This window comes from Meles meles, chromosome 15 (genome assembly GCF_922984935.1).
Source record: "Meles meles chromosome 15, mMelMel3.1 paternal haplotype, whole genome shotgun sequence".
NCBI lineage: Eukaryota > Metazoa > Chordata > Mammalia > Carnivora > Mustelidae > Meles > Meles meles.
The window spans coordinates 51,879,706-51,895,657 of record NC_060080.1 but is presented as its reverse complement, the minus strand read 5'-3'; the positions used below and the strand labels follow the sequence as shown (position 1 = coordinate 51,895,657).

General features: G+C 39.5%; 1 protein-coding gene across 3 annotated transcripts in view; it reads right to left on the bottom strand.

The window, feature by feature from the left end:
- EXOC6B (exocyst complex component 6B) overlaps positions 1-15,952 on the bottom strand; it is a 624,123-nt gene that overhangs the window by 157,503 nt on the left and 450,668 nt on the right. For all 3 annotated transcript variants that reach the window (XM_045979317.1, XM_045979318.1, XM_045979319.1), the window contains one exon: positions 355-428. In XM_045979317.1, coding sequence (XP_045835273.1) covers positions 355-428 — 74 coding nt within the window. The remainder of the gene's footprint in view (positions 1-354; positions 429-15,952) is intronic.

Genomic DNA, 15,952 nt, shown 5'->3' with positions numbered 1-15,952 from the left:
TTGGTGCACCTGCTCAGCACTGGTTTGCCGAGTTATCTTTTTGCTGTGTCTGCAGAAGCCAACTAGAGCACAATGGGTCACATCACTTGAGGGTCACTTGAGTCCCTCTAGTCTCTGGGTCCCTCCTCCCACCTCCTGCCTTTCCTTCTACCCACAAAACCTTTAACTCCACCATAGCTAAGGATCCCAGATAGCTAAATAAAAGAGGTGGCCTCAAACACAGGGAAAAACCCTTAGGTCTCCAGTGTGAATCGCCAACGCCAATCCCCCTCCCCTCCCCTTTTCCTTAAGACCTGATGGTCTTCAGTCACACATCTTAAAAGAAAAACAAAAAACAAAAACACAAAGACTTACTTGTCTCAAGTCGATGAAGGCCAACTGCAGCGTGTCCTCCTGGAACCCAGGCACCGGGCCGGATCTGGCAAACTCTGTGGGAAAGAAAAGAGGATAAAAAGCGCCTTTAACTAACCATGGACAGGGAGATTGGCAGACGGATGACAGGGAAGACAAGAGAGGCTGGGGGAGAGGAGGACCAAGCTTCTAAGGAGTCATGTCTCTCTCCCTTCAGCTTCTTTGTTTGCCCTTCAAAATTCGTGTCATCAAAACACCATTAATTCCAGCATCCTGACAGCAAGGAAACTGTACTAATTCGACCTGAAATTTATTCCCATGAGCCGCGCTGGGCTTCAGAGTGTTTGTTTTGTGAATGGACAAACAACTTGCAAAGGAGGAGGGAGTGGGGGAGAGAAAAAAGTTTTTCCTCTCAACACAATAAAATCTTCAGCTGTGAAACTCTTTTCAGTTCCGAAAGCTATTTATATTTTAGATCGCTGAAGGAATTTTCTAATTTCACGCCTGTCACCTCATTCCCCAAGCATTTATCAAAAAATATTCCCTGCCACATCATTAATTATTCCCTCACTGATTATTTGTATTATCTCATGACTACATTATTGCCAACACACACACACACACACACACACACACACCCGCAGAAGCTGTCCTAATCTACCGCCTGGCTCTTGAGCAAAGGAGTATTTGCAGATATGAAAAGGCCCATCTAAATAAATCTCACTGCAAAAACTTAGGGAACATTTGCACATGTCCATCCTACTAGCGTACTCTTTGTCCTTGACTTCTACTTCTTCTCCACTCTCGAAAATTCTTTGTTCTCTTCCTGCTACCCCAGTTTAGTCTTAGGTCAAAGAGACCACATGAATGTTATTTGCAATTTACACTAGCGCCTTGGGTACAAGCTCAGTTTATGGCTCTGTCTTGTACATCATTAATAAGAAGGCAACTGCACAGGGCTATAGGGACAGACACTAGTAACAGTTAAGAATGTCAAGTTTTATCGTCCCTAAGCCCAGCTTATTATGAAATCAAAAGGTCTCATTTAAGCTCCCTACACATATGCGCCCGTGCACGTGCGCGCACACACACACACACACACCATGCAGAGAGAGAGAGAGAAAATTAAAGAGTCGGATAGTTACCATGTCTTGAATTCTGTCCGTAAAGCCAAAGTGCGATAGACATTTAATATCAATCTACTATTTACCTCAAAAACAACTCAAGTATTGGCTCAAAGCAAATATGAAAAGGAATGTTTTCCTTCTATTATGTTCTTTCTCCAGGAATGAATTTAAGAAATTATACAGACTCGGTATCATACTTTTCTTCTGAAATTAAATAAACTCCATCAAGATATTTGCATAAATGCCTGGAAAACTACTTGCAACATCCAGTAGCTGGATAGATTTAAATGATGATTTGTGAACAATTATAGGAATTCCTGTTGTTGTTTTTTTTAATATTTTCCATCTGGGGCTTCTTAGACATAATAGGTTTTCATAACATCCTTGTCCCACTTAAAAAAAATAATGCTAGCAAGTTAAGTTGCAGGGATTATGGAAACATCATGTGAAATACAATTTAATACAATTTATTATTTAATACAATTTATTAAGCTAACATATAGCACAGATGTATTCTACCACTGCACATAAAATATTCTTATTTTAGACATTTCAACAAAAATGACTCGTAAGTGGAAGGAGAGAAACTGTATTTAGCATGATTAGCAGCACTAGGTTTCTATTTGCATTGAAAAGAAAATTCAAGTACCATTTGTAAGTTAATTCTATCATATTACAGCCCAAATGACTCAAGTTTTAAAAGAGTAAAATCCTACAACCGTACAAATACTTGATAAGGCCATGTTAATAGAATGCCTGGCCTCCTCTGTCCTTCCTATCTTACGGGAGCCATTATGTGTGCTAACCTTCTAGACAGTGGCTGTTCACGTCAGACATACAATTTTCCCATATCCTGCTCTTACAGAAAGCAGTTCTTTGAATTATAGCCACAGTCACTCTCTTTGACAGCCAGGATCGTTGGTGGTCAGCTTAAATAAGCTTTCCATGCCTGCTGGTTTCATCTAAGGTCGGTAGCTCTCCCCCACTGCTCCTCCAAGAGTTGAGGCTTTGTTGAATCATTTGAGGTACTGAAGTCCTCTCTGTCGGTGGGAACCTTTCTTGAGTCAAAGGCAGCCACGATCAAGGTGTTCTGCTTACCTACACATGTCCGACTCAACAGAACTACCCTGGGATACGTGGTTCGAATGCCTGATTTCATATACAGTTTATGGAAATGTCTAATTACTGTATATTTGACTTCATCTTTGTATTTTTACCTCATTGTTTTATGCATCTAATTCTTGTCTTCTCATTAGATAAGGAAACTCCTTAAGGATAAGGACCAAACTGCTGAACCTAACAAGTATTTAAAATAGTAGATGCTCAACAGATACTCATTTCTTCATTAAATAAGTTACAAAAACAGCAAGAATTGTTAATCACACATATTCTTCACTACCAACGAAAGTCTGTGGATCGCAACAGGTAATGTGTCCTTAACATGAGTATCAAAAAGCAGAATTTAGAAATTTATGAGTCCCTTAAAACCAGATGCACAATGATTGAGGGGCTGGGTTTTGAAGTCATACTATCAGAGTTTGAGCCCAAGATACGGGGTCTATGGGAATGGGCAAATTACTTAATCTCCTTAAAGCTTCAACAGCTTTTTCTCAAAAATGAAGAAGAGAGTACATTCCTTATGGTGCTACTATGAGGATTAAATGAAATAACACATAGAAAGCAGTTGGCAAAGTGCCTGGCATATCATAATTGATTATCATTACAATTAGTTTTTTGTGTGAATATACAGTTCTCTGGGAAGAAGTTTCAGAGCCTTTACTGAATTCTCAGAGGGCTGGTGAGCCAACGAAAGTTAAAGAAATGCTGTTCTTGGGGCGCCTGGGTGGCTCAGTGGGTTAAGCCTCTGCCTTCGGCTCAGGTCATGATCCCAGGGTCCTGGGATTGAGCCCCGCATAAGGCTCGCTGCTCAGCAGGGAGCCTGCTTTCTCCTCTCTCTCTGCCTGCCTCTCTGCGCTACTTGTGATCTCTGCCTGTCAAATAAATAAATAAATCTTAAAAAGAAAGAAAGAAATGCTATTCTATATCCAGGAAAAAACAGTAAAATTAATTCAGCTACCATTCAGTGATGAGTTAGGGAGTTGGCACTACAAATTTATTTATAGGCAAATATTTAAGTCTTTCACTTAGAGGAAGCTGATATGACTAATTAACAGTATGTTAGCCACAACACAGTAATTTTTATTGGTGTTACTTAAGAATTGCAATAAATGCATCAAATGGGTCTCCTCTCATTTTCTGACTCAATATACCTTTAAAAACATGGCTAGTCACCTAGAGTTAATCCTTTAGACATACAAAAAGTGCTAATAGCATAGGGAAGTATGAATATTTTAAATAAATGAGCATTTGTATATAGTCTGATTCTGACTCTATAAAAGGTAATATCTATGGAAAACATGACAGTAAGTGCTCATTTTATTTGTTAATTGAGGCTATTACAGACATAAAGATTACGAGAGGGTTTTAGTTTTTGGTACTTTATAAACTTTTTTTTTTAAAGATTTTTATTCATTTATTTGACAGAGATCACAAGTAGGAAGAGAGGCATGCAGAGAGAGAGGAGGGTAAGCAGGCTCCCTGCTGAGCAGAGAGCCCGATGTGGGGCTTCATCCCAAGACCCTGGGATCATGACCTGAGTAGAAGGCAGAGGCTTTAACCCACTGAGCCACCCAGGCGCTCCAGTACTTTATAAACTTTTTTTAAAATATTTTATTTATTTATTTGACAGAGAGAGAGGTCACAAGTAGGCAGAGAGGCAGGCAGAGAGAGAGGGAGAAACAGGCTCCTCACCGAGCAGAGAGCCTGATGCGGGGCTCGATCCCAAGACCCTGAGATCATGACCTGAGCCAAAGGCAGAGGCTTAAACCACTGAGCCACCCAGGCGCCCCACTTTATAAACTTTTTAAATGAGTACAGACCACTTTCATAATTAAAAAAAGGGAAACAGAACACACACACACACACACACACACACACACACACACATGCATATACACCAAAATTACTTAGTGGTACTGATTTAGTCATACTTTGTCTAGTGACGAGAGAGATAACTTGTTCAAGATTTAGCATTACAGGCTAAACATTACATTACAGCATTACAACTGGGATTGGTCTGCAAACCCAAATTCCCAGAGGTTGCTTGATAGAAAAAGAAGAAAATTACACATTGGCAGGGGGTGGGGAGCAGCAAAAAGCCCTAGTCTATGTAGTAGGCTGATGCCCACACAGATTGATCACATGTACAAGAAGCCTCTCTTTAGTGTCACAAATGGAAACCTACCTTCCTTTGCAATCATAAAAGGGGTACAAGTACGCAATCCTGAGAACAAATGTACATATGGGGCACGATGGACAAGTCCCTTTCTGTACTTGGACTTCTCTAGATTCTACGATCTATAGCAGGTTTCCAATCTCTAAGTGTTTCTGACACTTTGGTGTTTCCAAGTGTTTCCAAACCCTGGTGCTCTGCAGAGAAGCCAAAGCATCCCAAGACCAGAAGGTACTTTCTCTATTTCACACAGAACCAAAACCGAACCTTTGACCACCATGCGTTACTTGGGGATTAAGTCAAGGTTCCAGGGAGGCTGGCAAGGAAGCTTCCTCTTCAAAACATGGTTCTACCAGTTGGTTGAGCTCCTGACTACCACTGATGTGTTTTCCAGAGGGCTCTGCTCTGCCCAGCACTTTTTCATGCCCTTGTACTATCACGGTAGGGACTCTTGGAGTCGAAGATGATATCAGGTCTTGACTCCAAGAACCAATTTGCAAACATAAAAAACCTTTTAATGAGGAAATGGCCAACTCATTGAAGTTTTATGAAGGAAATCTTTTCATTAAAAAAAAATTAAAAGGAATGTAAAAGTTACAGAAAAGAAGGTATATTGTTACGTGAAGGCACAAGTGGGGAAAGAAAACCCCACAAAAAAATGTACTTTGCTTGGGGCGCCTGGGTGGCTCAGTGGTTTAAGCCGCTGCCTTCGGCTCAGGTCATGATCTCAGGGTCCTGGGATCCAGTCCCACATCGGGCTCTCTGCTCAGTGGGGAGCCTGTTTCTCCCTCTCTCTCTCTGCCCGCCTCTCTGCCTACTTGTGACCTCTCTCTCTGTCAAATAAATAAATAAAATACTTTTTTAAAAAAGTATTTTGCTTAACAAATAGTCAACATTCCTTCACATTCTTACATACATTTAAGTCTATGAGATCTGGCAACCATTTTTTAAAACAATATTAATTTCTCAAAAATATCCAGTAGGTTTACATTCCTAATAATCTTTATATTATAGTGATGCAAAATTACCAAAGGAGAAAAAGAAGGTATTCCATTAATTTCAAAATGCTTTCTAGACTTCTTGAAAGCTGATCTTATAATTAAATAACACAATCACTTAGAGGGGAAAGGAAAAAAAATTAAATAAACTTTAAAATTATCTGCTACACTCACATTTGGCTGAAGAAAAAAATATAAACACCATGAAACCTTAATTAGAATAAAATGGTAGAGTCAGATTAGAAGGGGTTTTGAGAAGTCAAAATAACTGCCTTAGTCTATAATCAGTGTATCTAGATAGGACATCTGGGCGTTTATCAAGAGCAAGTTGTGAGAAACAGAAAATAAAACCAGTTCTTCAGAACAGACCAAAGGGGAACAATCATGTTCTTAAGGGTATATGGAGTCACAAAACGACAGACCTGCTTTATGAAAATTGTCCATGGGGCAAGAACAATTTTCAAAAGAAGAAGAGCAACAAGATAAAATTTATTTCTGAAAAGCAAATTAGAACAATATCTGACAAATAGGTAAAACAGCAATTGTTGGAGGAAACCACAGTTGGTTTAAATAAGAGGAAGCTGTGAAGACAGTGGGCAAAACGGTAACCAGAGGGTCCCTGGATACCGTCATTTACTTTGGCTCCCAGTGACCATCCAGGTCAGACACACGATGAAGATTGCCATCACCAGCCCTCATGAAAGGGATTCGAGGTTTGGTTCTGGCCAAAATGCCAGGTGAGAAAGAAAACTCTACCCAGGAGCCCAAAGTACGTTGGCTACTTGTTTATACCTTAGGATCATGTCAGGTCACATGTGGTTTTTGTGGGATCGAAAAAGTAAGAGCCGCTGTTGCTGTATTCACATAATGGTTTCCTGGTATCTGGCTCCCTGGGGCTGCAGGTGAGGGGTGTGCCAGACTTGGAAGTGTGGCTCTGGGGAAGCTAACCCCTTCTTGCATCACTTCTCCGCGGCTCCACTAAGCTAATTACAGAGAGATGCTGAAAGACTCCCCAGGGAATCCACTCAGGGCCCTGCTGGTCAGAGAGAGGTCGGCCAGAACCTAAGGAAGTACAACCGAAGGAGCTAGACAGTCAGGACACGGGAAAAGGGGGCTAGGAGGGAAAAAAACACCTTGCAGATGCCACTGACTCTACGGGTCTAAGTGTGTTTTCATGGACACGTGATCATAAAAACCACACAGCCTTATTTAGCCAGGGGAAGACTCTGGGCTGCATATCATTCCCTGCTTTCACACACCTTAAGTATAAAACTCACCACATCTCCCACCCCAAGAAGGGCAGAGGAGAACACAGGCTCACTCGAACAGATTCTCCAAGTTCTGGGAGAGAAACCTGATGAAAAGTGATGATGCTAAAATCTGATCGCAAATGCCAAACCGGTACTCCAAACAGACTTACAATTACTATCCGTATTTATTGTTCTAAGTTCAATTCTCCAAGCTCCTTTTGCTCTGAAAGACCACGGAAAGCTAGGATGGAGAGACGTGGCTTTTTAATTAAGAAAGACTTAATCTCCCATTAGTGAAGAAACAGCCCCCAGCAAGAAGGAACTTCCCCGCTCCTGCTAAGTAAGTGGGCCCATCAGTCTCCACCTGGCTGTCCCCCGACAATACCGCTGAGAGGAAAGGACGGTCCTGGCACTTTCATGACTGGTGTCAGTGACAGCACACATTCACCTGGAGAGAAAAGCTGTTTTATGCAGAATAATCCTAGAAAAGCAGAGAAGCGGATTTCTACTTCTTACTTAACATGTAAGAATAATCAGTAAACAGTCTAATGAAACTGATTAGCTGAATCTAGTAAAGCAAACTAAAAAATAATTCCATTCAAGTTCAAAAAGACAGCGATGATCGAAGTTCCTACCATGTCATGGAGCCCAGGGGACACTGGGAGCATTTACGGAAATAAAGTGCTGTTCTTTGTCTGAAGAAATAATACTTTAAATGATGGATAAGAATCCGTAGCTGCCGTCACTAAATTAAACAGAGTGACTTTTGCCTTGTGTGGTTCTTTGCAGAGGAAGAAGGGTTGAGGAAAGTGAAGACCGTAACGAGTGGCAGAACAATGTCAGGCCAATGGCAGTGGACTTTACCTTAATATTCCACAGAAAAATAACAGCCAAAAGCACAGCAGAAGACGACCTAGGACTCGAGTCTACAACCTACAATCCTAAAGCTGCATTTCTAACTACTGAGGACTCCTGCGGATGAGAAAATGAAGGCCCAAAAGGTTAAGTCAGTGACCTAGTTAGAATCTGATCCTTCTGGGTCCATCCTTCAAATATTTCAATATGCATCCCCCACCTGGAATGTCTAAAAGCAAATATTCCCTTTATATGCATATTAAATATTCCTCCCCACTTAGTGAGGAATAATAAAATCATAAAAATATGCAGATTGGTACAAAGCCATAATTTTCCTCTAAAGTTCCTGAATGCTTCACAATTTTACAAAACAAGGGCCAACTGCATAATGTATATTTTAAAATTAGGGTGAAAAGAAGCTTCTCCCAATTAGCAATCAGCAGGGCTCCTGTGTATAATCTCTGGAAAGCTGAGGCTCTGTCATGAGAGAGGTGGGCTTCCTGAGAGATGAGAAAGACTCGTGCTCTGAAGTAGTAACTTTATATCCTTGGCATTTTTACTATGCTTTTAAGGACTTAATTTTATCCATGTGTTTGTTCAGCACTGATGATTCTGCTGCATGAACATATACACAAAGCTGTGGCTATCTGAAATTTTACATAAGAATTTGGAGAAGGATTCTGCAGGTCATTTAACATAACAGGGAAAATCAAATTTCTAGAAAAGCACTGTCCAAAGAGAAACACAAGCCCCATATGTAATTGCAGGATTTCTAGTAGACACATTAAAAACAGAACCAAAATAATTAATTTAAAATTAGTAATGTATCTTGTTTGCTCTAATATATACATGTATTTCAATTTTAACACGAAACTAATATTTTAGGGGCACCTGGGTGGCTCAGTGGGTTAAGCCTCTGCCCTTGGCTCAGATCATGATCTCAGGGTCCTGGGATCTGTCCCACATTGGGCTTTCTCCTCAGCAGGGAGTCTGCTTTTCCCTCTTGCTCTCCCTTTGTGTTCTTCCCCACCCCCACTCTCTCAAATAATAAAGTAAAATCTTAAAAAAAAATGAAACTAATATTTTAAAAAGTATTCATGTTTGGGGCACCTGGCTGCCTCAGTTGGTAGAGCATGTGACTCGTGATCTCAGAGCTGTGAGTTCAAGTCTCATGTTGGGCATGGTGATTCAGTATGTATTTTACATTTACAGCACATCTCCTTTTCTGACTGGCTACATTTCAAATGTTCAAATGGCCACTTAAGGCTGGTAGCTATAGCACTGGACAACACAGCTTTAGATGACGTCAACTGTAATGCATGTAAATTAAAATTAATTGTGCCAAGGGGTGCCTGGGTGGCTTAGCTGGTTAACTGTCCAACTTTTGGTTTCGGCTCAGGTCATGATCTCAGGGTGGTGAGATCCAGTCCTGTGTTGGGCTCTGGCTCAGTGGGGAGTGTGCTTGGGGTTCTCTCTCTCCCTCTGCCCATCCCCCAGCTCATGTTTTCTCTTTCTCTCTCAAAGATTAAAAAAAAACATAAATCTTTAAATTTTTTTTTTTAATTTTATTTATTTGTCAGAGAGAAGGAGAGAGAGAGAGAGCACACAGGCAGGCAGAGGTGGAGAGAGAAGCAGGCTCCCTGCCGAGCAAGGAGACCATGCGGGACTCGATCCCAGGACTCTGGGATCATGACCCGAGCCGAAGGCAGCGGCTTAACCCACTGAGCCACCCAGGCGTCCCCAAAACATAAATCTTTAAAAAAATTAATTCTGCCCAAGAATGACTTCAGATTTCGAAATGACAAAGAATGACCCTTCCTAAAATTCACAGCAGGATGAATTCTATTTTTCACATTGGCTGTGAAATTAGGATTGAAGCAAATGTCCATGATGCTATACAATGGGTTCTACTCAGCTCATATTAAAATATTATATATAATTATATATATCATAATTCCTATGCCCTCAGAGAGCTACATACTTTGTATAATATATTCTTCACCTTTCCTGTCAACACATTTTTCTATTACCTCTCTTTTAATCCTGATACTTGTATTCTCATCTTTCTTCTCTTCAACCCATTTTTTCTTTCTTACACATCTGCCCCCCCGTATCTGTGGGGGGATATGTACCAACTCACCCAGTGGATGAGTACTGAACCCCATATATACATACTATGTTTTTTCCTATATATACATACCTATGTTAATTTATAAAATAGGCACAGTAAGAGATCAACAATAGAACAATTATAATAATATACTGTACTAAAAGTTATGAGAATGTGGTCTCTCTCTCAAAATATCTTATTGTACAATTCTCATCCTTCTTGTGATGACGTAAGAAGATAAAATGCTTGCGTGATGAGATAAAGGAGATGAGAGATGTGGGCTTTGTCTTGCAGTGTTAGTCTACTACTGACTTTCTGATGATGCCTTAGGAGGATCAACTGCTTCCAGATCACAGCTGATCTTGGGTAATGGAAACCGCAGGAAGGAAAACTATGGATAATTGGAAGCTCTGGTACCTAATTTACTTATGTTTTCAATTTACCCGTTGAAAGTGATCTCAAATCATTTTTGGAAAAAGCAGTAGGGTGTCCATTTTTTCAAATGATGAGAGTTGATGAGTATGGAAGTTTCTGGGCAAAGCTTACTGCCTCAGTTTCCCCAACCAGTGATGACAGTGACAATCCTGATCTATAACTGCAAAATATTTTATAATGTGCAACAGAAAACAAATGCTGATTCCTTTAAAGGAAAAGGATCAAGACTCACTATCAGAACTCCAAACACGGTGGACGAGTATCATACCACACTATGAAAAATGCTGAAAGTCAGAGAAATGACTAAGGTAGGTTCCACATGGGAAGTTTCCAAAGTTAAAAAAACTAGATTATTTTTTAAATTATATTAATATAATTCTTTCCAAACAGAGTAGTTAGTATTTCTTTGATATATATTTCATGGATGTTCCCACAATTTGCTAGGAAAACTGAGTCTCATAATGTAAGCTGATGTCCACAAAAGATAGATGTATCATTAGATGAGATTCTAGTCCTTTCTAAAATCTGCTTATGTGACCTTGGGCCAATCATGTAAGTTTTTAGTACCAGATGTCTCTTCTGTAAAATGAAGGTAATAATATTTTGCTTACTTAAAGCTATAGGACTAAATCAAATATACTCTTGAGGTCTGTGATATGGTAAAGAACATATCTGGTCTTTTCCCCCAGGAATCGAGTTTCAAATACCCTGAAAGCTCCTGAACAATTGGAGTTGCTATTCAAAATGAGCTTCTTTGGACCATACCTATGTTTATACTAACAAGGTTGCTCAAGTATGCCCTCAGTTTTAAAGACAAAGCTCAGCCCCAACCCCAGTCTCCAGCAAGGGTAAAGGGGCTAGAGACTGATTTCATTTATGTAGCCAATTACTTACTCAATCATGCCCATGTAATGCAAGCCCATATAAAAACTCTGGACACTGAAGCTCAGTAAATCTTCTTGATTAGTGAACACATTGATGTGCTGGAAGGGTGACATGCCCAAACTCTAATGAGGAAAGGTTGTGAAAATTCTGTGCTGTCTTCCTCCTCCCCAGGACCCTGATCTGTACATATTTTCCACTTGGGTGTTCCCAAGTTACAGCCTTTATAATGAACCTATAATCCATAGTACAGAACTTTCAATGATTTCTGAGAGTTTTCTAGTGAATTATTGAAACCCAGGGAGCATGGGGAACCCTGAGTCTGCAGTCACCTCAGAAGAAGTATGAGTGGCTTGGACATCTGAGACTTGTGGTTGATGTCTGAAGAGAGGCAGTCTTATGGGACCAGCTCCTTAACTTGTGGGGTCTGTAATAACTCCAGGTTGTTAGTGCTAGAATTGGATTGAAATGTAGGACACCCAACTGGTGTCAGAGAATTGCTGTTGGAACACAAAGTCCCATACGATCAAGTGTGATAGAACTTGATATGGGGTCCACTTTAACATCCAGGATATAGCCACAAACATGCCACAGCATAATTAACATGAAAATTACTGGAATTGGATACAATAAAATAACAGGCTTTCCCCCTCTACATGGTCATTTCTTCATTGAATTAAAAATTTAAGGATATTAAATTAAAACAAGTCTTCATTATTAGACACCATTTCTCACATGGCCAAGTAAAAAGTTCTGTGTATCTTGCCCAGGAAAGTTAACATTTTCTATATTTACTAGATTTGCTTCTTGGCTTCATGAAATTGTTTGACTATCTGCTGCGAAGTTTTCCCCCTACAATGGAAATCTAATGTAAAGTATTAAAACAATGATCTGACATCCATGCTAAATGTTTGCATTAGATCAATATCAACATAAATACTATTCTGGTTACATAGGCTAATGGATTTACCTATAGAGGCCAAGACCTAAATGTGGGATCCTCCGGATCCATCTTACTTAGAGAACGTAAACTGTGCCACTGAGAACTCAGTTAAGGGTGTGTTTTCCCTTTTCTCTTTGCCCCCTAAAACAAACAAAGAAATAAACAAAAACAAAAGAAGAGAATCTCTGTTTGCGCAACCGGAGCCCTTGGGCTGATCGTTGCTAGGTAAAGGTCAAGGAACAGACTTCCAACACAGCTCTGGAGCTCTAGAAGAAGGATTAAGGATTTTAACTCCTAGGTACTGCTGAAAGGGAGATGAGTGTTTAAAGAGAATTTACATTAGCTGGAAGAAAAGGAAATGAAAATAATTGTTTTTTAAGGCACATAAGCAACTTCTTTCCATGATACACTGGTGCTTTTAAAGGACTACCTTAAGGGCTAGAAGGTATAGGAGATAAATGAACGTTTCAAGTATTAAAAGCACTCTGGTTGTGCTTCAAATGATCCTTGCTGATCCTTGCTGAAAAGCTCTCTAAAATGCTTTTCTAGCCAAGAGTAGAGAACCTCACCCTTTCCCCTGGTTAATTGTCCAGGCAGGGGCTTAGGCTATACCTTGTTTCCATCTGCTGACAGGAGAACAGTTGACAAAGATTCCAGTGACTCGGAGGGGAAGGGCAGGTCTCAAGCAGGCTGACTGCTGAGATTTGGTGGAAAATGGTTATTTGAATTTCTCTAGAAAAGTACTTCATTCAGAAGAAAGGGATGAGGATGACAGAAAGAAAAGGAAAATGACTAGGCAAATTTTACTGATGCCCACAAAGAAAATGAAGGAAGAATTATTTTTCTTTTCTTCTCGGTTACATTATATAAAATGTTTGGCATTATTTGCTATTAAACAGTCCCAAATCATTAGGCTGAACTATGGCAACATAAAGAAAAATAACCACTGAAATTCTCAGAGGCAATAAAATAACCTATTCTTTCTTCTCTTTCAAACTGTTCCTAAAAGAGCTGTTTACAAGCACTGATTCAACTTCTTTATCTTCCACTCATTCCTGACCTCTCTGTAATCTAGTTTCTACTACCCTAACATCCACCAAAAGTACTGTCTCTAGAATTTACTTTGGCTTCCTTCTTACTAAAGCAATACTTTTCCAGTCCTTATCTTACCTGACATTTGCACGACCATGCAGTATTACAAAAAATTATTCACGGTTTTTTAAAAGATTTTATTTATTTATTTATTTGACACAGGAAGAGAGAGAGAGAGAGGGGGAGACCGCGCAGGGTCAAGTGTACAAGCACGGGGAGTAGAAAAGAGAGAGGGAGAAGCAGGCTCCCCGCTGAGCGGAGAGCCTGATGCAGGGCCCACTCCCTGGACCCTCATATCATGACCTGAGCCAAACACAGCTATGCAACCAACTGATCACCCAGGCACTCAAAATTATTCACTGTTTATCTGAAATTCAATTTTCCCCAGTGAAATTCACATTTCACTGGGTGTCCTGTTTTTTATCTGACTACCCTACTAGTTCCTATATTTAGGCTTGTCCCTCCTCTATGCATTTTTCATAATTTTACTACAGTGGTTTTCCTAAAGCAGAAAATGACCATGTTGCGTTCATGCAATAAAACATAACCAGCTCCCTATGTACCTAGAATGAAATATATACTTCTCAATAAGTCTTCCACGAGCTAACAGGGATTATATTTTCATCATTTCCTCCTGGCTATCCTACTTCATTTCATCCTATTTCTGGTCATAATCAACTAGTTTTAGTTCTCTAATATGCAACGCTTTTTATTTCTTCCCAGAATTTATACGAACACCTGCCTTAGAACATCCTTCCTAACCTACATCCTCCTTGAGAGGCTAACTCCTACCCATGTATTTCAATTGGATAGCCTAGTCCAAACCATTATATTTAACAAATGAGTAAGGAGATTTTAAAAGAAATTAAGTGTATTATTCACAGCTACTTAGTGATCAAACAAAGAGAAAGACAGTGACCTATCATACCACTTTCTCCTCCCAGGAAAGAAGTAGAAAATAGAAGTAAAATACAGATCAACCACAATCACAGAACCTTATAGCCAAAACCTACAAAATTCTATACAATGAAACATAGGAAACTTAGCTTTTCTAAATGGAAGTGTTGGCAATGATATTTCCCTCATGTTTTCCAAATTCCAATCTTATAAATATAAAAATTAGAAATGCTAAGGTGATCTTCTGGAGAAATTCAGGTCTCCTCAACTTCTCTCTCTCTCCTCTCTCTCATTCACGCACACATATACATATACTAATAAAACAGAGGAAGAGAGAAAAAAAGACAAATTTTTATCATTTGCAATGCTAAAAGTAGACTAGATGGTTTAACTCAAATCAGAATCTGTTAAATGCTGAAATGCCAGAGTAAGTAATGATTGAGAAACATGAATTTTTTTTCTTTTAAAATGTCTTACAAAAACTAGGACTTTCATCAGTTTTTTGAGATGTATAAGGTATGTTCCACCTAAAGGTAGCAGATGGATTAGAATGTTATGGGAACTTCTTGCAGACCTGGGTAGAAGTCTGTCAACCGTCAACAATTAAAATAATTTTTAAATAAATGTGCTATTTAATATGGCTTCCTGATTTACACCCTATAAAATGGCCCAATTAAAATTAATAGTTTACTGGTCTCAGCCCCAAAGACATGAAGTGAGGGCCAAAGAAAATACGAAATGTACAAAATGCCCCAGTGTAAACACTTGGAGACAAGCGAGAGCAGTGAACACATGAGATATTCTTGGGAGACTCTGGCTTATTACAAAGCATTAAGATTTGGGCCTACGTGAGTAAAAGGGATATACAAATGGCTTGATGGAAGGAGGCAGCAATGCTAGAGAAATAAAATAACTTTCAGCTGAGGGCCTGTTTGGAGCTAGTTGATAGAGCAGAAAGACATGGCCATATGCGGCTCAGGGCTAGTGGTGAGGCCTCAGGTTTGCAACGATTAAGAAGAGCAATGATTTCTACCAGCTCATTTCTCCCTAAAAATGCTTTTGGGTGTTTTAAAGCAAATCATGCAGATTAATGAAACATTTTAAATAACTGGGTTTTATTTTTTAAGAGTTTCTAATGAACAAACAATTAAACAGGCTTTGTAGAATAATAAATTGCTATGATATACTCCTTCTACTGTAAGAAAACCACGTTTTCTAAGTCTGGGACGAGGGTCAAGTTACAGGAAAGTAGCAATAACCACCATATAGTTTTAATTTTTTCCTTCCTTGAAATGGCATTTCTTAATTGTTCTGGTCCCTGAAATTTCAAAGTGTATAAGGTCTCAAAGTTGTGGAAAAATAAGAAATAAAATCGGAAACAGCTAAAATGGGAAATGTAGAGAAAGAGGGAAGGAGCACCAAGTTTGGAGTATCACTTAAACAAAAAAACAAACAAATCTGGTATTCTCCTTTCCAAAACCAAGCAGCAGGAAAGTAGCCTTTTGGAAACTACTAGTTGTTTAAGGTAAATCTCTTACCTCCCCCCACACCCCCCCAAGCACCCCTTGAAATAAAATCAGGAAGAAAAATCTAAACAATTTCAAAGAGGAATCAGTCACTGTCCTTATTTAGAGATGGGACAAGTACCACATTTTCCAAACAGAGAGACAGAATTTAGGGTATTGAGAGATTTTGTCACAGAAAGGGAACCTTGATTCAA